The sequence below is a fragment of the Rana temporaria genome, chromosome 8 (assembly GCF_905171775.1).
Source record: "Rana temporaria chromosome 8, aRanTem1.1, whole genome shotgun sequence".
Taxonomy (NCBI): domain Eukaryota; kingdom Metazoa; phylum Chordata; class Amphibia; order Anura; family Ranidae; genus Rana; species Rana temporaria.
The window spans coordinates 182,246,943-182,274,816 of record NC_053496.1 but is presented as its reverse complement, the minus strand read 5'-3'; the positions used below and the strand labels follow the sequence as shown (position 1 = coordinate 182,274,816).

The window sequence follows — 27,874 nt, the reverse complement described above, 5'->3', positions numbered from 1 at the left end:
TTGCAATCAAGAACATTTCCCATCCAGTGGACAATGGGATAGATTAGTACTCAAAACAACACATGAATGAAGACAATATCTCTCTAAACTGGAAGCAATTCAGATGTAGGAACATTGTTGATGGAAAAGAGTCATCAGCTATCCGCAGCAAAAAAATATTGTGAAAAAAAATGGAAGGAGTCTGTGATACTTATGTACATGGGAGGAGTCTGTGATACTTATGTACACGGGAGGAGCCTGTGATACTTATGTACGTGGGAGGAGCCTGTGATACTTATGTACGTGGGAGGAGCCTGTGATACTTATGTACGTGGGAGGAGCCTGTGATACTTATGTACGTGGGAGGAGCCTGTGATACTTATGTACGTGGGAGGAGCCTGTGATACTTTTGTACATGGAAGGAGCCTGTGATACTTTTGTACATGGGAGGAGCCTGTGATACTTTAGTACATGGGAGGAGCCTGTGATACTTTTGTACATGGGAGGAGCCTGTGATACTTATGTACACGGGAGAAGCCTGTGATACTTATGTACACAGGAGGAGGCTGTGATACTTATGTAAATGGGAGGAGCCTGTGATACTTATGTACACGGGAGAAGCCTGTGATACTTATGTACATGGGAGGAGCCTGTGATACTTATGTACGCGGGAGGAGCCTGTGATACTTATGTACACAGGAGGAGCCTGGGATACTTATGTACATGGGAGGAGCCTGTGATACTTATGTACATGGGTATTTTTTTCCCTTTTTATTTTTAATAAATTTCTCTCATGTTGTCATTATTGGGGATTGTTTGTAGAATTGTGAGGAACATAATTCATTTAATCCTTCTTGGAATAAGGCTGTAACATAACAAAATGTGGAAAAAGTGAAGCGCTGTAAATACTTTCCGGATGCACTGTATATATAATTATATTTTTTTAATGAACTTGAATTTATTTTTTCCCTACTTTAATTTTATAGTTTTTGTTACAACTTATGTCATTCTATTTACTTTTTATTCTATATTCAGAGTGGAAACTTGAGAGATTTTAAAGTTGAGGTCAAAGAAGAGATGAAAAAGGAGGATGATGAGGATGGGGGGATGGAGGAAGAACACAAAGATCTGTACCAGGACACCATGGTGGAGTCATCCAGCTACAGAAACCCACCAGAGAGATGTCCCCGTCCTCTGTATTCCCAGGATTCCACACAGGAAGGTCTCACCATCCCTCACCATCATCAGGTAGGTGGAGTTGGAGTATCTCCTGCTGTAAGCCTCGTACACACGTACGGGTTTCCCGGTGGACCTTTTATCGCAGAGAAACCCGCGGGGAAAACCGAGACCCAGCTCGTTAACTTTTTCCCCCCTACACACGACCAGGTTTCCCGACAGGAAAACTGCCAGGAGGGCTTTGGTCGGGAATCCCGGCCGTGTGTATGCTCCACCGCAGTGTTTCCCATAGGAAAACTGCCGGGTTAAAAACCGCCGGGAAAACTGCGATGGAGCATACACACGGCCGGTTTTCCTGGCCAAGAGCTCTCATGGCAGATTTCCCGATGGCAAAAACCGGTCGTGTGTACGAGGCTTATGAGATAATCATCTCGGAGGGCTCCGGGTGTCAGTGCTCATGTTTTGAGGTTGTTCTTTATTCTCATTTTGTGGTTTTAGGGTGAAGAACTGATTGATATAAAAGTTGAGGTGAAGAAGGAAGAAGAGGAGACGTATGTGACGGGGGATCAGCAATGTATGAAGGAGGATGTGGCCGTGGTGACAATCAAAGAGGAGGAATCTTCTCTGTATATCAGCTCAGGTGAGTAATGAGCAGAAACGGTTTACATTTTTTAGGCTTTCAGATGTTTTACAAACAATGGAGAATCGGGAGACCTTCACGGCCTCAGGTAAAAAGAGGCTTGCTCTCTTTCATATCCAAGGCCTGATACTAAAGTTTCTCCACGCTCATCAACTTTTCTCTATTGCGTGTCATGTTGCTGTTGGCCATGTTGGGCCTTGGAATAAAGCATTGAAAACTCAATTGACGTCTGGACACTTGCTCTTTATTCACACTCACAGCGATCATCCCTAGACCAAGTCAAGAAGGTAACTTAAATAGGCCGATCCCAAACTAAACAGCGGCTCCTTCGGGGGTGAGCGCTACATATATGAACACAAACAAATGTCTACTAGGCATATAAGTAAACAGTCTTTATCGTACCAGCGATGTTGTCCCAGGAGGATCAGGACCTAGGAAACGTGATGCAGGCTTAGCTGACTCCATGTGGACTGTCCAGTGGAAAAGATGAAAGAGTTGTGATAGGAAGTGAAGACAGTTTTCAGTAACACGACAGGAAATGTACATTACCATAGAACACTGTCCATCAACAGTCCTTTGTTAAGAGTGACATCTAGTGGACAATATTTGAATTACAAGTCCAGAAGATATTCCTGTATTTCCTTGTAGGCCAAAGGCATGACACTCATTATACCAATGTCCTCACTGTGACCTAGTATGGTTTGAGTGTATCATCTGATGTGGTTTATATTCATTGTGTTTTGTTATGATTGTACCCAATTCAATTGTAGAGCTCTGGGAGAGTGTTGAATGTTTTTATTCTCTTTGTATTCAGAAGTCATGTCTAACATAACATTTATTAAAATTCGTTTTTTTCGGCAGATGGACAGTACTCTTGGAATTTAAATATGTCAGAAAAAGCTTGCACTGCAGCAGAAGATACTGACATTGGACAATATTCCTCAAAAGTAAAATTTGACTGGTTGGCAACTTCAATGGATCCTTCTAATCTTGAGGAACCTTCTCATAAATCCCATACTATGACTTCAGATGTCCATCTAAGATCAATGGATCTTTCAAATCCTGAGGAACCTTCTGATAAATCCCATACTATGACCTCAGATGTCCATCTATCCCATACTATGACCTCAGATGACCATCTATCCCATACTATGACATCAGATGTTCATCTATCCCATACTATGACCTCAGATGTCCATCTATCCCATACTATGACCTCAGATGTCCACCTAAGATCAATGGGTCCTTCTAATCCTGAGGAACCTTCTCATAAATTCCATACTATGACTTCAGGTGTCCATCTAAGACAAATGGATCCTTCTAAATCTGGCGAATCTTCTTATAAATTCCATAGTAGGACTTCAGATGTCCATCTAAGATCAATGGGTCCTTCCAAACCTGAGGAACCTTCTGATAAATCCCATACTGTGACCTCAAATGTCCATCTACGTTCTCACAGTGCTGACCAATCAACAGATCCATTCAATTCCCAGAAATCCTCTTCGAGCCATGAGGAAGCTCACACAGAAGGGAGCTCATTATCATGTGAAGTGTGCGGGAAATCATTCACTAAGAAAAAAGCACTTTTTAAACACCAGAAAATTCACAAGGGCGAGCGTCCTTATTCGTGTTCGGAGTGCGGAAAAAGTTATTCTGACAGAAGAAACCTTGTTATACACCAGAGAATTCACACAGGTGAGCGTCCCTTTTCCTGTTCGGAGTGCGGGAAGTGTTTTTCCAAGAAAGAAACGCTTCTTATACACCAGAGAATTCACACGGGCGAGCGTCCCTTTTCCTGTTCGGAGTGCGGTAAGTGTTTTTCTCAACAAGGATGCCTTCGTAAACACCAAAGAAGTCACACCGGTGAGCGTCCCTATTCGTGTCCGGATTGCGGGAAAAGTTTTTCAAAGAAAGTATCTCTTTTTACACACCAGAGAAGTCACACGGGCGAGCGCCCCTTCTCCTGTTTGGAGTGCGGAAAATGTTTTACCGACCAAGGAAACCTTCGTAAGCACCAGAGAATTCATTCGGGCGAGCGTCCCTTTTGCTGTTTGGAGTGCGGAAAATGCTTTTCTGAGCAAGGAAACCTTCATAAACACCAAAGAAAGCACACTGGCGAGCGCCCCTTTTCTTGTGCAGAGTGCGGGAAATGCTTTTTCCAGAAGAAACAGCTTCATCTGCACCAGAGAAGTCACTCCGGGGTTTATCCTTTTACTTGTTCAGAGTGCGGAAAACATTTGGCCACAAAAGAAAATCTTATTAAGCACCAGAGAGTTCACTCAGGCGAGCGTCCTTATTCGTGTTCAGAGTGTGGAAAATGTTTGACTACGAAAGAGAACCTTGTTAACCACCAGAGAATTCACTCAGGCGAGCGTCCTCATTCATGTTCCGAGTGCGGGAAATCGTTCACTCGGAAGGAACACCTCGTTAGACACCAGAGAATTCACTCGGGTGAGCGTCTCTATTCGTGTTCAGAGTGCGGGAAATGTTTGACTACCAGAGAAACCCTTGCTTTGCACCAGGAAACTCACTCAGGTCAGCGTCCCCATTCATGTTCGGAGTGCGGGAAATGTTTCACCACGAAAAAAAACCTTATTAACCATCGGAGACGTCACTCGAGTGAGCGTCCTTATTTATGTACGGAGTGCGGGAAAAGCTTTCCTCAGAAACACTTACTTCTTGCCCACATGGCAAAACACAGCTTGGAGAATCCAAACAACTTGCAGACTGTGGTAAATGTTGTACAGATCACATGAGTCTAATCGGAGAGAGGACGTCATCGACGCGTTTCGACAGATGTACGATGGCTTTTATCTGGTGGAACTGTTCAGTCCATAGAACACCTGGAGGATAAAAAATGATTGTATAATATATTTATTCCCTAGGGTCTCTAATAAAATTATACATAATGTTTGGGGGGTTCTGAGTAATTTTCTAGCATGTAGGAGAGAAATGCCAGAATTGGCTTGGGTAGTTCAAGTACTATACGTAGAACGTGAACCTGCAAAGTTCAATAAGAAAAGTTGGCACACGCGTACGGACATGCGTCACTAAATTTTTTTGACGGGAGTATTTGTAGAGGATTGCAGAGAAAGGAAGATGGTGGTGGGGGGGGGGGGGGGGTTAGTGTAGGTACCAGCATGCCCGGTTGGCTCTGTTCTCTAAAGCAGTTCTCTTGTTAGGTCTTTAATTATTACCGTGTTATCAATAATGTAAAAACTTACAATGTCCAGTAAGATTTGAAGATTACAGTCACCTGACTCAAATAACGATCCTTCTACATGTGTTAAAGCTTTGTGAATGGAGCCTCATATGTTGTATTTCAATGTTCAGTGTGTTCTGCATTCTGTAGTTTCAGCTTTTTAAATAATAAAACTTTGTCAAATAGTTATTTTCTTGCTTTTTTAATTGTTTGTAATTTGATGTGAGGTATAATATGTGTGTGTGTGAGTGTAATCATCGATGTACCCTAATAGAAGAATGAACTACGAGCGGAAGACAAAATGATGGAACGTAAGGTAGACTGCGGTATTTATATTCAACACAAGGAAGTGAACTCACGTATTGCCAGTGGAACGCAACGACAGGAAGTGATGTCAGGTACAGACAGGAAGTGATGAGAGTATAAAGAGGAAGATCCGGGTGAGAGGTGAGTCGGGAGGAAATAGAGAGGAGACATTACTGGAACTGGCAGCAGAGGAGGTAATAGGATATTATTTTGTATTTACACCCAGTAACCCCCCAATCAGCATATACTGTATACTTAGACTGGTTTATAGACCCGATACATCCTAAATGTAGAACCATTTATCCAACTGTTCATCCAGAGTCTCTGGTTTATAGACTAGATACATCCTAAATATAGAGCGGATACATCCTAAATATAGAACCAATTATCTAACTGTCCATCCAGAGCCTCTGGTTTATAGACCAGATACATCCTAAATATAGGCCGGATACATCCTAAATATAGAGCCATTTATCCAACTGTCCATCCAGAGCCTCTGGTTTATAGACCAGATACATCCTAAATATAGAGCGGATACATCCTAAATATAGACCGGATACATCCTAAATATAGAACCAATTATCCAACTGTCTATCCAGAGCCTCTGGTTTATAGACCGGATGCATTCTAAATATAGAACCATTTATCCAACTGTCCATCCAGAACCTCTGGTTTATAGACCGGATATATCCTAAATATAGAACCATTTATCCAACTGTCCATCCAGAGCCTCTGGTTTATAGACCAGATGCATCCTAAATATAGAGCCATTTATCCAACTGTCCATCCAGAGCCTCTGGTTTATAGACCGGATACATCCTAAATATAGAGATGTATGTATTTATATATAACAATATGGTGGTGTTATATGTATCCATTTTTAACCCTCTGGAGCATGACAGTGGGTGTGTCACTTACCTGATAGGTGAATGATATGATGAGGTAGGCCTTATATTTTCAGCCCTGGTCCCACTGAGAATTGAACAAAGGGTACCGAAGTACAGAGGGAACATGAGTGCCGGCAGATTTTGATAGGAGAACTTGCAGCTGGAGTAGGAAATCTTGGGAAGCAGGTGGACCATCAGGACGGGAACAGTAGCTGTGCTCAAGAAACCAGCCGAGACTAACGGTGCAGTCCACTTGTGCTACAGGTTCAGGACGCATAGCTTGTCAAAACTCTCAGCACAGAGCAGCTGCAGTGGACAGCCAGGGGAGCATTCGAGCAGTAAGGACAGCCAGGATCGGAAGTAGAAGACGTGGTCATAGAAATAGCCCAGGGTCATCAATAGGTGGGAAGCGGTGTACCGAATCATGAGCAGAGCCAAAGTCAGGAACAAAGCCGGGGGCAGGAATAAAGCGACAAATCAGAAGTAGGATCCAAGATCAGGTCAGTGCAAACAAGGTCAGCAACGAGGGAAACGTACAGGAAGAAAACAGGATCCAGGTAACAGCTGAAAGACCAGTCAGCAATTAAGCATGAGCAGAAGCATTCTTAAATAGCCCGTGTGGCACCAACATGCACCAATCTGCGCAATTTTTTTAATTTAAGCGCAAAATAGCAAAAGGAGCCTGCAGAACGCATACGACAGAGATAAAATATTGTATTATTGATTCAGTTTTAACTGAAGTATAATGTGTGTGTGTCATAATGTATAAAATATAAGAAGAATGAGCTGCAGAGCAGAGAGACGAAATATAAAAAAATTACGTAGGATGCAGATATTAAAATCACCACAAGATGGTGACATCACTTAGATTGAGAGGACCGCTCAGACAGGAAGTGATGTAAGTAAAGTAGGAACAGGAAATGATGAAAGACAAGGCGTTCTAAAGGTAAGGACAGGAAATTCTACGAGAAAGAAGAACGAGATCATTAGTAGACATCACTGGATTACACAGAGGAGGTAATAAGATATTATATTATATTTACACCCAGTAGCCCCGTCATGTCCGTCCTCTTCCTCCATAGTCACTGTGACGTCTTTTATCTCCAGCATCCACTACTACAGACATATCACATCCTGTATATTGGAGTTATTTTATAATATGTGTCCAGATACGTCCTAAATATAGAACCATTTATCCAACTGTCCATCCAGAGCCTCTGGTTTATAGACCAGATACATCCTAAATATAGAGCCATTTATCCAACTGTCCAGCTAGAGCCTCTGGTTTATAGACCGGATACATCCTAAATATAGAACCATTTATTCCAACTGTCCATCCAGAGCCTCTGGTTTATACACCGGAATTCATCCTAAATATAGAGCCATTTATCCAACTGTCCATCCCAGAACCTCTGGTTTATAGCCCGGATACATCCTAAATATAGAACCATTTATCCAACTGTCCATCCAGAGCCTATGGTTTATAGACCGGATACATCCCAAATATAGAACCATTTATCCAACGGTCCCATCCAGAGCCTATGGTTTATAGACCCCGGATACATCGTAAATATAGATCTTTTATCCAAATCACATGACCACATAGATAAGGACCACCGTCAGGTGAATGTAAGGATATTCTGGAAATTCTAGATGCTATACACTTTTAACATATTTCAATATTTTGTACTTCTTGCAGTACGTGTTTCAAACTGCATCAAAGTAATCCCTCTCTGGCCAGTCCCAACTCTACTCAAAATGCAAATACTTATCTGCTTACAGCATACTTAATGGCCATTATAGTGCCAATTGGAGCAGATAGACACAGCTAAAGGATATTAAACTTGGCCAGGTAGGTTAGGAGAATTTGGGGAGTGTCACATGACATTACTCTTATCTCTATTAATAAAACACAGGCACTGACCGGAGAGGTGAGGAGGATTCTGGGAGGTCACATGACATCACTCTTATCCCTATAATAAAACACAGACCTGACTGGAGAGGTGAGGAGGGTTCTGGGAGGTCACATGACATCTCTCTTAGCTCTATTAATAAAACACAGACCTGACCGGAGAGGTGAGGGGGATTCTGGGAGGTCACATGACATCTCTCTTAGCTCTATTAATAAAACACAGACCTGACCGGAGAGGTGAGGAGGATTCTGGGAGGTCACATGACATCACTCTTATCTCTATTAATAAAACACAGACCTTACCGGAGAGGTGAGGAGGATTTTGGAGGGTCAAATGATATAACTAATTGCAAACAAGCATCTCTGTTAATAAAAGACCAACCTGATTGGAGAAGTGAGGAGCATTCCTGGGAATGTACTAGGTGATGAATTTAATTGTGCACAGGATAAATGAAGTATTGAAAAGGAAATCTGAGCATTTGAAAAACGTCTGCCAATCCCAAGATCCATCTTTAGAAGGACACAAGGATCTCTACAAGGACGTCATGATGGAGAATCAGCCGCCCCTCACATCACCGGGTAAGAGGAGACTTTATTGTAAAGAGAGAGCAGTACGGAGGCTCCACCTAGATCCCCCATCATCTGATAACACATAGAAACAATGTATTCAGTCAGTGTGAGTGTTTCCCTACAGATGGATCCAGTAATGGGAACTCACCAGAGAGATGTCCCCGTCCTCTGTAATTCCCGGGATTCCACACAGGAGGATCACACCATCCCCCACCATCATCAGGTATGTTTTTTTTGTTTTTTTTAAATATGACATTACAGATGAGATGAACATCAAGGAAATACACAGCTTAACCTCACATAAACTCAAAATCACGGTGTTCACGAGTCTCAAGAACTATCTGTGACGTTCTCTGCAGAAGAAAACAAAATCCAGAGAGGTCAATTCAGGATGAACTGACTTTATTTCACCATTTTCAACTATAAACAAATTCAAATTAAACAAAACCTCATGGACAATACTAGAATTGAGAAACAAAAACCTATAAAGTGTTGCAACACTTTTCAAATTAGCTATACATTGAACATCACAGTGGCGTAGCGTGGGGGGTGCAAGGGGGACCACCGCCCCGGGCCCAAAATTTTAAAGGGGCGCTGTCACAGATGGGGACATAGTAACATATGCATGATGTCGCCCACTCCCAGGCTTTACCAGTCATTATCAAGCATGCTCTCCTCTTCCCTACAGCCACTGCTGTCCTCACACAGTGGATCATATGACCAGGACTGGAGCTAGCTGAAAATAGGTAAGTCCATGGGTACTTGCCTTGCCCCAGGCGATGACAACTCCACGCTACGCCACTGGATCTCATACTATCTTTCAGAAACCATGAATCAGCCTCAGACAGAAGTACAGTTTAAATCACACTTGTTTATTAATAATAATAATAAAAAAGATAAACAGAGTAAGCGTAGTCAACACATAGCCAGAGTTCAGGAACCGGATCGGAAAGTAAGCCAAGCCAAATGTTATAGAGCCAGAGATAAAACGTAGTAGAACATCGAGCAGGATCTGGAGCCAGAAGGGGACGTCAGCCAAACAAGTCTTCAACAGGAACGCAAAAGATAGTCTCTGTGATGTTCACCAAGGCGAAGGCAGAGAGCAAACTGAGCTGGAAGGCTTAAGGCTTAAGAATCATGTAATGAAGTTAACGTATTTTTCGGCGGATAAGACGACTTTTTGGATGCAAAAAAATACATCCAAAGTCGAGGGTCGTCTTATACGCCGAGGACAGTCTCCGTGACTCCGTCAGGCTGCGGGCATCCACGGATGTCCCTCTCGGACGAGAGGACATCCGTGATAGGCGGAAACACTGAACAGAGGCCCTGCTGGGAAAATTTGTGTTCCGCCTATCACGGAACAGTATGAGGAGGAGGCGCAGCTTTTGAATCATGGATGCCGGCAGGCCTGGAAGACAGAATCTGCAACAAAAATAAGGTAGGAGATCGTCTTGGCCGCACAGTGAGAGGCGAGTGATGGCACAGTGGGGGCGAGTGATACAGTGGGGGCGAGTGATGGCTCAGTGGGGGCGAGTGATGGCTCAGTGGGGGCGAGTGATGGCTCAGTGGGGGCGAGTGATGGCACAGTGGGGGCGAGTGATGGCACAGTGGGAGCAAGTGATGGCACAGTGGAGGCATGTAATGTAATGGCACAGTGAGGCATGTAATGGCACAGTGAGGCATGTAATGGCACAGTGAGATTTGAAAAAAGCCTGTTTCTGTCAGTGGTTGTTCCGGCTATCCCTCAGCTTCCAGAAAGACTAATAGGAAGGGGGTAGTCTTATACGGCGAGTATATCCCAAAACCAAAATTTTTCCTGGAAAATTAGGGGGTCGTCTTATACGCCGGCAAATACGGTAAGCTGTATCAGCGAAGCCAGTAGCATAGACTCGATCCTTGCATTCTGCTGCAGAAGAATCCGAGGGGAAGGTCTGATTGGGGCGGACCTTATTGTCTGCCATTTTAGCCATAATTGCTTGCATTCCGAAACGGTGGTTACTATGTCTAGTGGATGAAAAATATTTCATCTGATTTCGGTTAAGTACTGCAGTCCCAATATATATACAGTGGAACCTCCGATTGCGAGAAACGAGGTTAACGAGCATTTCGCGATACGAACACTGTATTTAAAAAAAAAAATCCTGACTCCGTTTGCGAGTGTTGTCTCGCAAATCGAGCAGGATTCAAGCCACAGCGGTGTGCAGTACCGCGTTTGGCCTGAGGTGGGGGGGGCGGGGGCCGGAGCTGTTCGAAAATGCTTGGAAATACTCAGTTCCCGAGACTTTTCAAGGTTTTCTGAGTTCAGCCGAGCCGTCCCGGGCCTTTCCGATGCTTTCTGTCCCCAGGCCTTTCTGTTTCCAAGGCTCTCCAGCACCCCCCACCTCTGGCCACATGCGGTACTGCATGTCATTGAACAAATTATTTTCATTTCCATTGACTTCTATGGGGAAACTCGCTTTGATATGCGAGTGCTTTGGATTACGAGAATTCTCCTAGAACGGATTATACTCGTAATCAAGGTTCAACTGTATATATTCTCTTTATACAGTTAGATTTGTTAACAAAAGAATGTGGTATTGACATAAAGGGGATTTTGCGTGGCATTATAAATCCGACAAATAGATGATTGTAGTGACCTAATGGTAAAAACGTTTTTATTTATTTTATCGTTACGTAGTCCAGGTAGATGATGAATAATCACTGGGAGTATCATTAGGACCTGTATATTATCTGCATGGTCACAATGGATGTCATTTATATTCTAGATTCAGAGTGGAAACCTGAGAGATTCTAAAGTTGAGGTGAAAGAAGAGATAAAGGAGGAGGATGATGAGGACGGGGTAATGGAGGAATTTCCAAAAGGACACAAAGATCTGTACCAGGACACCATGATGGAGTCATCCAGCTACAGAAACTCACCAGAGAGATGTCCCCGTCCTCTGTATTCCCGGGATTCCACACAGGAAGGTCACACCATCCCCCACCATCATCAGGTAGGTGGAGTTGGAGCATCTATGACCTAAAAATTATTCCAAACTGTATAAGATAATCATCTCTGAGGTCTCTTGGTGTTGGTGCTCATGTTTTGAGGATGTTCCTTGTTCTCTTTTTGCGGTTTTAGGGTGAAGAACTGATTGATATAAAAGCCGAGGTGAAGAAGGAAGAAGAAGAAGAGACGTATGTGACGGGTGATCAGCAATGTATGAAGGAAGATGTCATTAGGGTGACAATTAAAGAGGAGGAATCTTCTCTAGATGTTACATTTTATCAGTTGGCAACATCAACGGATCCTTCTAATCCTGAGGAATCTTCTGATAAATTCCATACTATGACTTCAGATGTCCATCTATCCCATACTATGACCTCAGATATCCATCTAAGATCAATGGATCCTTCTATTCCTGAGTCTTCTTCTCATAAATCCCATACTATGACTTCAGATGTCCATCTAAGGTCAATGGGTCCTTCTAATCTTAAGGGACCTTCTGATGAATCCCATACTATGACCTCAGATGTCCATCTATCTCACACTATGACATCAGATGTCCATCTATCCCATACTATGACATCAGATGTCCATCTAAGATCAATGTATCCTCCTAAACTTGAGGAATCTTCTGATGAATCCCATAATATGACTTCAGATGTCCATCTAAGATCAATGGATCCTTCTAATCCCGAGGAACCTTCTGATAAATCCCATACTATGACATCAGATGTCCATCTAAGATCAATGGATCCTTCTAATCCTGAGGGACCTTCTGATGAATCCCATACTATGACCTCAGATGTCAGATCTCACACTATGACATCAGATGTCCATCTAAGATCAATGGATCCTTCTAATCCTGAGGGACCTTCTGATGAATCCCATACTATGACCTCAGATGTCAGATCTCACACTTTGACATCAGATGACCATCTATCCCATACTATGACATCAGATGTCCCTCTAAGATCAATGGATCCTTCTAATCCCGAGGAACCTTCTGATAAATCCCATACTATGACTTTAGATGTCCATCTAAGTTCTCACAATGCTGACAGATCAACAGATCCATCCAATCCCCAGAACTTCTTCCTCAAGCCATGATGGAGCTCATACAGGATGGGAGCTCATTGTCCTGTTTGTTGTGTGGGAAAACATTCGCGAAGAGAAGAGGACTTCTAGGACCACCTGAAAAACTCACAAGGGTGAGCGTCCTCATTCGTGTTCGGAGTGCGGAAAATGTTATTCTAAGAAAGAAAGCCTTGTTCTACACCAGAGAGTTCACACGGGTGAGCGTCCATTTTGCTGTTCGGAGTGCGGAAAATGTTTTCCTGGGAGAAAAAACCTTCTTTCGCATCAGAGAACCTCACACTGGCGTGCGCCCCTTTTCCTGTTCAGAGTGCGGGAAATGTTTTCGTCAAAAGGGATGCCTCATTAAACACCAAAGAACTCACACTGGGGAGCGTCCCTACTCGTGTCCGGAATGCGGGAAATGTTTTCCTAGGAAAGGAACCCTTCTTGCACATCAGAGGTTTCATACGGGGCGAGCGCCGTTTTTTCCTGTTTAGAGTGCGGGAAATGTTTTTTCAGTAAAGGATCCCTTCTTACACACCAGAGAATTCACACGGGTGAGCGTCCCTTTTCCTGTTTAGAGTGCGGAAAATGTTTTCCTGACAAAGGATACCTTCTGAAGCACCAAAGAAGTCACACTGGTGAGCGTCCGTATTCATGTTCGGATTGCGGGAAAAGTTTTTCTAAGAAAGGAACCCTTCTTACACACCAGAGAAGTCACACGGGCGAGCGTCCCTTCTCCTGTTCAGAGTGCGGAAAATGCTTTTCTGACCAAGGAAACCTTCGTAAACACCAGAGAATTCACACGGGCGAGCGTCCCTTTTCCTGTTTAGAGTGCGGAAAATGTTTTTCTGATCAAGGAAACCTTCATAAACACCAAAGAAAGCACACTGGCGAGCGTCCCTATTCGTGTTCGGAGTGCGGAAAATGTTTTTCCAGAAAAAAACAGCTTCTTCTACACCAGACAAAACACTCAGGGGAGCATCCTTTTTCGTGTTTAGAGTGCGGAAAGTGTTTGACCTCGAAAGACAATCTTATTAATCACCAGAGAGTTCACTCGGGTGAGCGTCCTTATTCATGTTCCGAGTGCGGGAAGTGTTTGACCACGAAAGAAAATCTCGTTCACCACCAGAGAATTCACTCAGGGGAGCGCCCCTTTTCTTGTCCATCGTGCGGGAAGTGTTTCACCAAAAAAGGGGCCCTTGTTAGACACCAGAGAATTCACTCGGGGTGAGCGGGCCGTTTTCGTGTTCAGAGTGCGGGAAATGTTTCGTTATCAAAGAAAGCCTTGTTTTCTCACCAGAAAATTCACACGGGGGATCGTCCTTATTCCTGTTCAGAGTGCGGGAAAGGTTTCACCATGAAAAAAACCCTGGTCAATCACCAGAGACGTCACTCGAGTGAGCGTCCCTATTTATGTACAGAGTGCGGGAAATGCTTCATTCAAAAGCACTCCCTTCTTGCGCACATGGCGATAAGACACGTCTCAGAGGATCCGAACAACTTTCAGACTGTGATAGATGTTGTACAGATCACATAAGTCTAATCGGAGAGAAGATGCCCGGTGGCGCGTTTCGTCAAATGGACGACGGCTTTTATCTGGTGGAACTGTTCGGTTCATAGAACATCTGGAGGAAAAAAAATGATTATATAATGGGGGGCATCCTGACAAAAGTCATGTTTCATTTAGAGGTGGAGCTTATCAGGTTATCAGTCTTCTCTTGAGACTCCAAATGGTGGGATGAGCCTCCTATAGTCCATCCCAACCACAAACGTTGCCGTATCCTCATTCTTTTTTTTTTCGATTTTGCATGCTATAGATTGAAAATACACCATGGAGATCGGTAGCCCCTCGTAAAAGCCTTCTGACCCATTAACTCAATAAAATAAGCCTCCCAGTGAACACTTGTAGCCCCATAAGCCTCCGATTTTCTGCAAGGAACTGGGGGTAGGGATTGGCCCAAGCAGGTCAATCACATCAAAGTAGACTGAAAACTAAGGGTGTAGTTTCATAGACGTCCTCAGGGGTGTGCCTGGGTACACCCTAATCACCCCGTACGCCAGTGTATCATCCAGTGTACAGAAGTGTGTGGGGCACATGACTTCGATGGAAAAGGGTTTTGACAAATCATGTGAAACACGTCAACCTCGTCCTTCCTCTTTCCTGCCTGTACCCGTCCAGTGCTTTTATGATTTTTAATAAAGTGTTTGAATTGCTACTTTCGTGTGGGTGTGCAGCCTATCCGATTCTCTTTGTTCTACATGGAAAGGGGGACCCGATGTGTCTGTGCCCTGTCATGCACTACGCACCGAGGGTAATCTATTATATTTTACCGGCAGCACTGGATCCGGTGTATCATCTCCTCACCTTCCTCGCCAGGTGGGCGGGGTGCCTGGGAGCTGGAGGAAGGAGCACTGTACTGTGCCAATCCAGTCCGCAGTGCCCAGTGCCTCTCTCTCACCTCCTTTCGCCCCGCTTTCTTTTTCTCTCGCCCCTCATTTCTCACCCCCCCCCTTACTTTCATCTCTCTCACCTTCAGGCCCACTCACCTCTTTTTCTCTCAACCCCTCTCTCTCCCACTCCCCTCTCATCCATCTCTCCCTCACCCCCACTCTCTATCCCTTACCCCTCCCTCTCTCTCACCCCTTCTCTCTCACCCCCCCCCTTACTTTCATCTCTCTCACCCTCATGCCCTCTCTCTCTCACCTCCTTTTTCTCTCATCCCCTCTTTCTCTCACCCCTTCCTCTCTCTCTCGCTCTCCCTCACCCCTCCTCTCTCACCCCCCTCCCCCCCTCTTCCTTTTTCTCTCACCCCCCTTAATTTCATCTCTCTTACCTTCACACCCTCTCACCTCTTTTTCTCTCAACCACTCTCTCTCCCACTCCCCTCTCATCCATCTCTCCCTCACCCCTCCCTCTCTCTTACCCCTTCTCTCTCACCCCCTTACTTTCATCTCTCTCACCCTCACGCCCTCTCTCTCTCACCTCCTTTTTCTCTCCCCCCCCCTCTCATCCATCTCTCTCTCTCTCCTCTCTCACCCCTTCCTCTCTCTCTCTCGCTCTCCCTCACCCCCCCTCCACCCCTCTTCCTTTTTCTCTCACCCCCCTTAATTTCATCTCTCTTACCTTCACACCCTCTCACCTCTTTTTCTCTCAACCCCTCTATCTCCCACCCCCTCTCATACATCTCTCCCTCACCCCCTCTCTCTCTCCCTTACCCTCCCTCTCTCTCTCACCCCGTCTCCCTCACCCCCTTACTTTTATACTTTTATCTCTCTCACCCTCACCCTGGCTTGTTCCTTGACTACACTTCTGCTTGATCCAACCTGCAACCACTTGTTACCTACCTTTGGCTTGTTCCTTGACTACACTTATGCTTGTTTCCAACCTGCAACCACTCATTACTGACCTTTGGCTTGTTACTCAACTACTCTTCCGCTTGATCCCAACCTGAAACCACTCATTACTGACCTTTGGCTTGTTCTTCAACTACACTTCTGCTTGATCCCAACCTGCAACCACTCATTACCTACATTTGTCTTGTTCCTGGATTATGCTTCTACTTGATCTCATCCTGCAACCACTCATTACTGACCAGTGGTTTGTTCCTTGACAACACTTCTGCTTGTTCCCAACCTGCAACCACTCATTACTGACCTTTGGCTTGTTTACTGACTACACTTCTGCTTGTTCTTAACATGCAACCACTCATTACTGACATTTGGCTTGTTTACTGACTACACTTCTGCTTGTTCCTAACATGCAACCACTCATTACTGACCTTTGGCTTGTTTACTGACTATGGTTCTGCTTGATCCCAACCTGCTAAATCTGCTACTGAACCTCAACCTGGTACTAACATGTAGCAAAACTCATTAGAACCTCCAGTGAATACTGGTTAGTGCTTAGACGCTGAATCTGTGGTGAGCCAGCATCATCTACCAGGATGACCTGCTTGTGTACTTATCCAACTGGCCAGTGTGAGCCTCTCTATTGCTATAGTTACTGGTCTCTGAGCGTGACCCCTGACCATGGCAACTGGGCATGTGTGGTACCTACACTAAACCTCCTACACTAGCTCCGGAGCCACGGCCATCTTGGTACACCCGGTGGCGGCCTAGTAGCGACTCGCTGATGTCATCGTCTGCTGCCTGCTGTGAGTGTGCTTTCTATTCTGGGAGATGTGGACATTACAGGGGAGATGTAAACATTATGGGGGAGATGTGTGGACATTACGGGGGAGATGTGTGGACATTATGGGGGAGATGTGGACATAACGGGGAGATGTGTGGACATTACGGGGGAGATGTGGACATTACGGGGGAGATGTGGACATTACGGAGGAGATGTGTGGACATTAAGGGGGAGATGTGTGGACATTATGGGGGAGATGTGGACATTACAAGGGAGATGTGTGGACATTACGGGGGGAGATGTGTGGACATTACGGGGGAGATGTGGACATTACGGAGGAGATGTGTGGACATTATGGAGGAGATGTGGACTGTGGACATTACGGGGGAGATGTGTGGACATTACAGGGAGATGTGTGGACATTACGGGGGAGATGTGGACATTACGGGGGAGATGTGGACATTACGGAGGAGATGTGTGGACATTATGGGGGAGATGTGTGGACATTACTGGGGGAGATGTGGACATTACATGGGAGATGTGTGGACATTACGGGGGAGATGTGGACATTACGGAGATGTGTGGACATTATGGGGGAGATGTGGACATTACGGGGGAGATGTGGACATTACGGAGGAGATGTGTGGACATTACGGGGGAGATGTGTGGATATTATGGGGGAGATGTGGACATTACGGGGGAGATGTGGACATTACGGGGGAGATGTGTGGACATTACGGGGGAGATGTGGACATTACATGGGAGATGTGTGGACATTACGGGGGAGATGTGGACATTATGGGGGAGATGTGGACATTACGGGGGAGAAGTGGACATTACGGGGGAGATGTGGACATTACGGGGGAGATGTGTGGACATTACGGGGGAGATGTGGACATTACGGGGGAGATGTGGACATTACGGGGAGATGTGTGGACATTACGGGGGAGATGTGGACATTACGGGGGAGATGTGGACATTACGGGGGAGATGTGTGGACATTACGGGGGAGATGTGTGGACATTACGGGGGAGATGTGTGGACATTACGGGGGAGATGTGTGGACATTACGAGGGAGATGTGGGACATTACGGGGGAGATGTGGACATTACGGGGGAGATGTGTGGACATTACGGGGGAGATGTGTGGACATTACGGGAAAGATGTGTGGATATTACGGGGAGATGTGTGGCCATTACGGGGGAGATGTGTGGCCATTACGGGGGAGATGTGTGGACATTACGGTTATAATCAATCGAAATTAGTCGATTAATCGATAAAAAAAAAAAACGATTAATCGAACACAACATTTTTTAACCACTTCCCCACCGCTCCATAGACAAAAGACGTCTACAGAGCGGTGGGAGTTATTCCGGACGACGTCCCCTGGGACGTCCTCCCAGAATGCTTCACTCGCGCGCCCCCTGCGGCGCGCTCCCCAGAAGCATTCTAGACCCGGCGCATCACAGATCGCGGTAAATCGCCGCTGATAGCGGCGGTTTACCACGTGATCGCTCCGTCAAATGACGGAGCGATCACTTGTAAACAAACCGGCGTCATGTAATGACGCCGGTTCCTCCCTCTCCTCTCTGTACCGATCGGTACAGTGTGAGAGGAGAGGGGGGAGAGTCACAGATCCATCCCTCCCTCCCTGTGCAATACTCTGCAATAAATAAACACCCATACTCTGCAATACCCCCCACACTCTGCAATACCCCCCACACTCCTGCAATACCCCCCACACTCTGCTATAACCCCCCACACTCTGCTATAACCACCAATACTCTGCAATACCCCCCATACTCTGCAATACCCCCCACACTCTGCAATACCCCCCACACTCTGCTATACCCCCCACACTCTGCAATACCCCCCACACTCTGCTATACCCCCCACACTCTGCTATACCCCCCATACTCTGCAATACCCCCCATACTCTGCAATACCCCCCCATACTCTGCAATAACACCCCATACTCCGCAATACCTGCTAATATGACAGAAACGAGAATTTTATTTTTTATTTTTTACATAATTTTCAGTGTTTTTTCTTTTATAGCGCAAAAAATTAAAACCGCAGAGGTGATCAAATACCACCAAAAGAAAGCTCTATTTGTGGGAAAAAAAGGACAAAAATTTCAGACGGGCACAATGTTGTATGACTGAGTTTATTGTCATTCAAATTGTGAGAGCAACGAAAGCTGAAAATTGGTCTGGTGAGGAAGGGGGTTTAAGTGCCCAGTGGTCAAGAGGTTAATCAGTAACAACCCTAAAAAATAGAGATAAAATAATTTATCATTGATTCAGTTTTAACTGAAGTATAATGTGCCTGTGTCATAATGTATAAAATATAACCGAAGAATGAGCTACAGAGGGCAGAGGGCAAAATATTAAAGCATAATACAGAATGCAGTTACCGAAAGCACCACAAGATGGCACTATCACTTAGAGCAAGTGGCGGGTTCAGACAGGAAGTGATGTTAGAAAGACCAGGAAGTGATGCGGATAAGGACAGGAAGAGATGGAAAGTAGGAACAGGAAGTGATGTAAGAAAAAGACAAGGCGTTCTATAAGGTAAAGTAGGAAGTTCCAGGAGAGAGAAGAACGAGTTGGAGAGGAGACATCACTGGATTACACAGAGGAGGTAATAAGATATTATTTTATATTTACACCCAGTAACCCCCGTCATGTCCGTCCTCTTCCTCCATAGTCACTGTGACGTCTTTTATCTCCAACATTTACTACTACAGACATATCACATCCTGTATATTGGAGATATTTTATAATATGTGTCCAGATACATTCTAAATATAGAACCATTTATCCAACTGTCCATCCAGAGCCTCTGGTTTATAGACCGGATACATCCTAAATATAGAACCATTTATCCAACTGTCCATCCAGAGCCTCTGGTTTATAGACCGGATACATCCTAAATATAGAACCATTTATCCAACTGTCCATCCAGAGCCTCTGGTTTATAGACCGAATACATCCTAAATATAGAACCATTTATCCAACTGTCCATCCAGAGCCTCTGGTTTATAGACCGGATACATCCTAAATATAGAACCATTTATCCAACTGTCCATCCAGAGCCTCTGGTTTATAGACTGGATACATCCTAAATATAGAAACCATTTATCCAACTGTCCATCCAGAGCCTCTGGTTTATAGACCAGATACATCCTAAATATAGAACCATTTATCCAAATCACATGACCACATATCGAAGAGGTGAGAAGGATTCTGGGAGGTCACATGACATTACTCTTATCTTTAATAATAAAACACAGACCTGACTGGAGATTGTGCACAGGATAAATAAAGAAAACAGCTGCCAGCCCCATGATCCATCTTTAGAAGGACGCAAGGATCTCTACAAGGACGTCATGATGGACAATCAGCCGCCCCTCACATCACCGGGTAAGAGGAGACTTTATTGTAAAGGAGAGAGCAGTACGGAGGCTCCACCTAGATCCCCCCATCATCTGATAAACACATAGAAACAATGTATTCAGTCAGTGTGTGTGTTTCCTACAGATGGATCCAGTAATGGGAACCCACCAGAGAGATGTCCCCATCCTCTGTATTCCCTGGATTCCACACAGGAAGGTCACACCATCCCCCACTATTATCAGGTAGGTGAGGAACAATCACTGATAGTATCATTAGGATCTGTACATTATCTGCATTGTTACCATTGATGTCATTTTTATTATATATTCAGAGTGGAAACCTGAGAGAGCCTAAAGTTGAGGTTAAAGAAGAGATACAAGATGAGGATGGGGGGATGGAGGAAGTACATAAAGATCTGTATCAGGAGACATCCAACTACAGAAACCCACCAGAGAGATGTCCCTGTCCTCTGTATTCCCGGGATTCCATACAAGAAGGTCACACCATCCACCACCATCATCAGGTAGGAGGAGTTGGAACATCTACAACTTAAAAATTATTCCAAACTGTATGAGATCATCATCTCTGAGGTTTCCTGGTATTAGTGCTTATATTTTGAAGACCTTCCTTTTTAATATTTTGTGGTTTTAGGGTGAAGAACTGATAGATATAAAAGCCGAGGTGAAGAAGGAAGAAGAAGAGACGGGTGATCAGCAAAGTATGAAGGAGGACGAGGTTATGGATACCATCAAAGGTGAGGAATCTTTTCTAGATATCAGTTCAGGTGAATAATGAGCATAAACTGTACACATTTTACTTCTACAAGTTTAAGGCTTTAACAACATATTTTAAAAAACATTAGAAAATCAGGAGACCTTCACGGCCTCAGATAAAATAAAACTAGGTTATACATGGTATACAAGTAGCAATTCTTGTTTGTCTGGAAAATATCACCTTATCCTTATGAAAGCCTGACAATCGCGTGTACTCGATCAGAAATTCCGACAAGAAAAGTCCGATGTGAGCTTTTGGTCGGAAATTCTGTCCGTGTGTATGCTCCATAGGATTTTTGCTGTCAAGATTTTCCTCCAACAAAATATTGAGAACAGGTTCCCAGTTTTTCAGACGGAAAACATTCCAATTGGAAATTCCAATCATCTGTAGCAATTCCGACACGCAAAATTGCGACACCATATAAAAGGCCCATCTCCATTCCTCAATATAATGTCATGTTCCCAACAAATGAGGAGAAGATACTGAGATTGCAGGCTTGGCTTTCTTAAATCAGGTTTGGTCTCCACCCAGAGACTGGCCACATTAATCACCTTGCAGGTGGACAGAGAAATTGAGGCCATATGAAAGATCCATCTCCATTCCTCAATATAACGTCATGTTCCCAACAAATGAGGAGGAGATACTGTACACCATATGAAAGGTCCATCTCCATTCCTCAATATAACGTCATGTTCCCAACAAATGAGGAGGAGATACTGTACACCATATGAAAGGTCCATCTCCATTCCTCAATATAACGTCATGTTCCCAACAAATGAGGAGGAGATACTGTACACCATATGAAAGGTCCATCTCCATTCCTCAATATAACGTCATGTTCCCAACAAATGAGGAGGAGATACTGTACCCCATATGAAAGGTCCACCTCCATTCCTCAATATAACGTCATGTTCCCAACAAATGAGGAGAAGATACTGGACACCATATGAAAGCTCCATCTCCATTCCTTATTATAACATTGTGCTTTTAAAAGATTGTCGGCAAGCGGTAGTATTTTCGTTATTCTTCATTATAACAATGCTCTAATGCCTCGTAAATGCGGTCGGACTTTCCGAGAAAAAAAAATTCAGACTGACTTTTTTTCTCGGAAAGTCCGGCCGTGTGTAGCCTCCATCTGACTTTTTTGGTCGGAAGTCCGACGGACCTTAGATAGAGAACCTGTGTCTATCTCACGGCAAACTTTTGCACAGTCAAAAGTCAGACCGTGTGTACGAGGCATTAGTGTCACCTAGTATGGTTTGGGTGTATCATCTGATGTGGTTTATATTCGTAGTTTGCTGTTAGGATTGTTCCCAATTCAATGGCAGAGATCTGGGAAAGTGTTGAATGATAGACATGACTTCTGAATACAAGTCCTAAAAAAACTAACCTAACATATATTTAAAAATTGTTTTTCAGCGGACGGACAGTATTTTTGGAATTTAAATACATCGGAAAGACGTCCTATTATATCTCCAGATTGTACTGCAGAAGATACCGACATTCCACAATATTCCCCAAAAGTAACATTTTCCTGGTTGGCAACATCAACGGATCCTTCTAATTCAGAGGAACCTTCTGAGAAATCCCATACTATGACTTCAGATGTCCATCTAAGAATGGATCCTTCTAATCCCGAGGAACCTTCTGAGAAATCCCATACTATGACTTCAGATGTCCATCTAAGATCAATGGATCCTTCTAATCCTGAGGAACCTTCTGAGAAATCCCATACTATGACTTCAGATGTCCATCTAAGATCAATGGGTCCTTCTAATCCAGAGGAAACTTCTGAGAAATCCCATACTATGACATCAGATGTCCATCTAAGACCAATGGATCCTTCTAATCCTGAGGAACCTTCTAAGAAATCCCATACTATGACATCAGATGTCCATCTAAGATCAATGGGTCCTTCTAATTCTGAGGAACCTTCTGATAAATCCCATACTATGACATCAGATGTCCATCTATCCCATACTATGACATCAGATGTCCATCTATCCCATACTATGACATCAGATGTCCATCTATCCCATACTATGACATCAGATGTCCATCTATCCCATACTATGACTCCAGATGTCCATCTAAGATCAATGGGTCCTTCTAATCCTGAGGAACCTTCTAATAAATCCCATACTATGACTTCAGATCTCCATCTCAGTTCTCACAGTGCTGACAGATCAACAGATCCATCCGACCCCCAGAAATCCTCTTCAAGCCATGAGGAACCTCACACAGGAGGGAGCTCATTGTCATGTTTGGTGTGCGGGAAAACATTCACTAAGAAAAAAGGACTTTATAAACACCAGAAAACTCACAAGACTGAACTTCCTTATTCGTGTTCTCAGTGCGGAAAATGTTTTTCTAAGAAAGAAAGCCTTGTTGTACACCTGAGAATTCACACTGGTGAGCGTCCCTTTTGTTGTTCAGAGTGCGGGAAATGTTTTTCTGAAAAGGGATGCCTTCGTATACACCAAAGAGGTCACACTGGTGAGCGTCCCTATTCATGTTCGGATTGTGGGAAATGTTTTCAAAGCAAAGGATCCCTTCTTACACACCAGAAACTTCATACGGGTGAGCGTCCCTTTTCCTGTTCAGAGTGCGGAAGATGGTTTTCCAAGAAAGAAAACCTTCTTATACACCAAAGAATTCATACGGGTGAGCGTCCCTTTTTATGTTTAGAGTGCGGGAAAAGTTTTTCAGAGAAAAGAAGCCTTCTGAAACACCAACGAAGTCACACTGGTGAGCGTCCTTTTTCCTGTTTAGAGTGCGGGAAATCTTTTTCTGCCCAAGGAAACCTTCATAAACACCAGAGAATACACACAGGTGAGCGTCCCTTCTCCTGTTTAGAGTGTGGAAAATGTTTTTCTGAGCAAGGAAACCTTCGTAAACACCAGAGAATTCATACAGGTGAGCGTCCGTTTTCCTGTTCGGAGTGCGGAAAAAGTTTTTCGGACCAAGGAAACCTTCATCAACACCAAAAAAAACACAGTGGTGAACGTGAATATTCATGTTCGGAGTGTGGAAAAGTTTTTTGCCAAAAAAAAACACTTCTTCGGCACCAAAGTTGTCACTCCCGTGAGCATCCTTATACTTGTTCGGAGTGCGGAAAATGTTTGACCACGAAAGAAAGTCTTGTTAATCACCAGAAACTTCATACGGGTGAGCGTCCTTATTCATGTTCAGAGTGCGGGAAATGTTTTGCTACCAAAGAAAGCCTTTTTTCTCACCAGAAAATTCACTCAAGTGAACGTCCCCATTCATGTTCAGAGTGCGGGAAATGTTTCATCACAAAAGCAGCCCTTGTTAGACATCAGAAAATTCACACGGATGAGCGTCTTTATTCATGCTCAGAGTGCGGGAAATGTTTCACTATCAAAGCAAACCTTGTTTCTCACCAGAAAATTCACTTGGGTGAGCATCCATATTCATGTTCAGAGTGCGGGAAATCTTTCACTTTGAAGGCAAGCCTTGTTACCCACCAGAGAATTCATTCAGGCGAGCGTCCTCATTCGTGTTCAGAGTGCGGGAAATGTTTCATTAAAAAAGGAAGCCTTGTTAGACACCAGAAAATTCACTCAGGTGAGCGTCCCTATTTATGTACAGAGTGCGGGAAATGTTTTACTAAGAAACACTCCCTTCTTGCACACATGGCAAGACACGGCTCAGAGCATCCAAACAACTTTCAGAGTGCGGTAAATGTTGTACAGATCGCATAAGTCTAATCGGAGAGAAGACGCCCAGTTACGCGTTTCGTCAAATGGACGACGGCTTTTCTCTGGAGAGAAGACAGTTCTACTTGTGAATTGAGCCTCATATGTTGTATTTCAATGTTCAGTTTTTTCATTCTTTACTTTTACATTAATAAATATAAAAAAACTCTATCAAATTATTGTTTTTAATTTTTTCATTGTGTGGATGTGATGTGAGGTATAATCTGTGTGGGTAATCATCGATGTAACCGTAAAGAAGAATGGACCACGAAGCAGCCGGCAAAATGAAGGGACACAACATCAACTGCAGTATTTATACAATATATAACGTGGTGATGTTATACCTCCCAACTGTCCCGGATTCTACGGGACTGTCCCGAGATTTCAACAAAATCCTTGAGTCCTGCAAATCCTGCGTAATCATCAATGTAACCTAATAGAAGAATGGAGCAAAGGGCAACATTATGAAATATAATGTAGGCTGCAGTATTTATACAGTATATTACAATGTGGTGATGTTATACCTCCCAACTGTCCCGAATTCCACGGGAATGTCCCGAGTTTTCAACAAAATCCTAGAGTCCTGCAAATCTTGCATATAATCATCGATGTAACTTAATAGAAGAGTGGACCTTGAAGCATATTGCAAAATGAAGGGACACAACATCAACTACATTATTTATACAATATATCACAACGTGGTGATGTCATACCTCCCAACTGTCCCGGATTTCACGGGACTGTCCCGGGATTTCAACAAAATCCTGGAGTCCTGCTAATCCTGCATATAATCATCAATGTAACTAAATAGAAGAATGGACCATGAAGCACACGGCAAAATGAAGGGACACGACATCAACTACAGTATTTATACAATATATCACAACGGGGTGATGTCATACCTCCCAACTGTCCCAGATTTCACGGGACTGTCCCGAGATTTCAACAAAATCCTGGAGTCCTGCTAATCCTGCATATAATCATCAATGTAACTTAATAGAAGAGTGGACCATGAAGCATATTGCAAAATGAAGGGACACAACATCAACTACAGTATTTATACAATATATCACAACTGGGTGATGTCATACCTCCCAACTGTCCCGGATTTCACGGGACTGTCCCAGGATTTCAACAAAATCCTGGAGTCCTGCAAATCCTTCATAATCATCAATGTAACCTAATAGAAGCATGGACCATGAAGCAGAGGGCAAAATTATAAAACATAATGTAGACTCTTTATGCTGTAGGTATTAAGACTACACTTTTTATTTTTATATTTATATTATCAATCCGTAGAGAGAGTATCCTCATCCCCGTTACAGAACGTTGGTGAATGCTTTACACTCCCTTCCCTGGCCGCGAGATTGCGCGCGGTTGTATGGAAAATTTTTCCCTCAACAAAGATGGCGGGGTCAGTTTCTATGGACCTCCCTTTGCATTGAGTGGTTATTATATAAGGTGACACACTGCTGCTAGCCCTACCCCCATTGAGAATGTCCAATAGGACGAAACGCGTCTGGAGGCAGCGTCAGTGACGTCACCACGCCTAGGAGGAGGGCTCCGTAAGCCGGCCGGCTTTTTTACCTATTTACATGCTGTGTTTATACTGTCTAAGTGTAAGTACATTACTTTTTTAATAAATCTGTTACCTACGATATCACGCTATTGCGTCCCTTTCTATCTTCCTGCCTGCATGTGAACCGGATTGGGTTACGCTTGTCGTGTTACTGTGATAATTGATGAGGTGCGGGGTGTCCTAAATCGCAAACACGCACCACTTTCAACTTCAAGGCTGCCATTTGATTGGGAATTTTGAAACATCTTAGCCCAGGGGATTCAAAGGCCGTGGCTGGGCTATAGCCAACTGCACTAAAGGCTTGCTATCTGGTAAGCTGATATACAATTCCGGTGGTGGGATCTCACACATTGTATGCATGTCACCTGGTGCATTGAAAAGCTGAACATCTCTACATGCAAATCAGCCTCTGATCAATACAGCGATTCTGTCTTTGTTTGAGAACCAATCTAAAATCCACTTACTCATACCATTTGTGGACTGTTGAACTATTATATTCATTTTTTGTTGTTGATACCTGGTGCGGCTTTTTATATTATTTTTATAATGTAGACTGCAGTATTTATATATCACAACGTGGTGATGTTTACCTCCTAACTGTCCCGGAATCCACGGGACTGTCCCGGAATTTCAACAAAATCCTGCAGTCCTGTAAATCTTGCATAATCATCAATGTAACCTAATAGAAGAATGGAGCAATGGGCAACATTATGAAATAAAATGTAGGCAGCAGTATTTATACAGTATATTACAATGTGGTGATGTTTTACCTCCCAACTGTCCCGGATTCCACGGGACTGTCCCAAGATTTTAACCAAATCCTGGAGTTCTGCAAATCCTGCATATGATCATCGATGTAACTTAATAGAAGGATAAACTACGAAGCATACAGCAAAATGAAGGGACACGACATCAACTACAGTATTTATACAATATATCACAACGGGGTGATGTCATACCTCCCAACTGTCCCAGATTTCACGGGACTGTCCCGAGATTTCAAAAAAATCCTGAAGTCCTGCGTAATCATGAATGTAACCTAATGGAAGAATAGATCTAAGGGCAACATTATGAAATATAGTTGTAGGCTGCAGTATTTACACAGTATATTACAATGTGGTGATGTTATACCTCCCAACTGTCCCGGAATCCATGGGACTGTCCCAAGATTTCAACAAAATCCTGGAGTCCTGCATATAATCATCGATGTAACTTAATAGAATGGATCACGAAGCATATTGCAAAATGAAGGGACACAACATCAACTACATTATTTATACAATATATCACAACGTGGTGATGTCATACCTCCCAACTGTCCCGGATTTCACAGGACTGTCCCAAGATTTCAACCAAATCCTGGAGTTCTGCAAATCCTGCATATGATCATCGATGTAACCTAATAGAAGGATGGACTACGAAGCATACAGCAAAATGAAGGGACACATCAACTACAGTATTTATACAATATATCACAACGGGGTGATGTCATACCTCCCAACTGTCCCGGATTTCACGAGACTGTCCCGAGATTTCA

General features: G+C 43.8%; 3 protein-coding genes and 1 long non-coding RNA gene across 4 annotated transcripts in view; all 4 read left to right on the top strand.

Moving 5' to 3' along the window:
- LOC120909810 overlaps positions 1–14,951 on the top strand; it is a 71,235-nt gene extending 56,284 nt beyond the window's left edge. The window contains exons 11-14 of the mRNA XM_040321541.1: positions 3,030–4,548; positions 11,794–12,186; positions 12,720–12,950; positions 13,166–14,951. Of these exons, the coding sequence (XP_040177475.1) occupies positions 3,030–4,548; positions 11,794–12,186; positions 12,720–12,950; positions 13,166–13,966 (2,944 nt within the window). The 3' untranslated portion in view covers positions 13,967–14,951. The remainder of the gene's footprint in view (positions 1–3,029; positions 4,549–11,793; positions 12,187–12,719; positions 12,951–13,165) is intronic.
- LOC120910202 (gastrula zinc finger protein XlCGF26.1-like) overlaps positions 1–27,874 on the top strand; it is a 1,148,070-nt gene that overhangs the window by 190,117 nt on the left and 930,079 nt on the right. The gene's annotated exons all lie outside the window — the stretch shown is intronic.
- Positions 19,127–20,437, top strand: LOC120910226. The gene is made up of 3 exons (XR_005741429.1): positions 19,127–19,510; positions 20,163–20,292; positions 20,410–20,437. It is a non-coding gene; the product is annotated as an uncharacterized LOC120910226 (long non-coding RNA).
- On the top strand, positions 23,113–24,929 carry LOC120910070 (gastrula zinc finger protein XlCGF26.1-like). Its single transcript, XM_040321924.1, has one exon. It carries the CDS (start codon positions 23,139–23,141, stop codon positions 24,762–24,764), a length of 1,626 nt encoding a protein of 541 aa, XP_040177858.1. The 5' UTR covers positions 23,113–23,138; the 3' UTR covers positions 24,765–24,929.

Coding starts and splice junctions, on each gene's coding strand:
- LOC120910070 (XM_040321924.1), top strand. CDS start 23,139: ATGGGTCCTTCTAATCCTGAGGAACCTTCTAATAAATCCCATACTATG.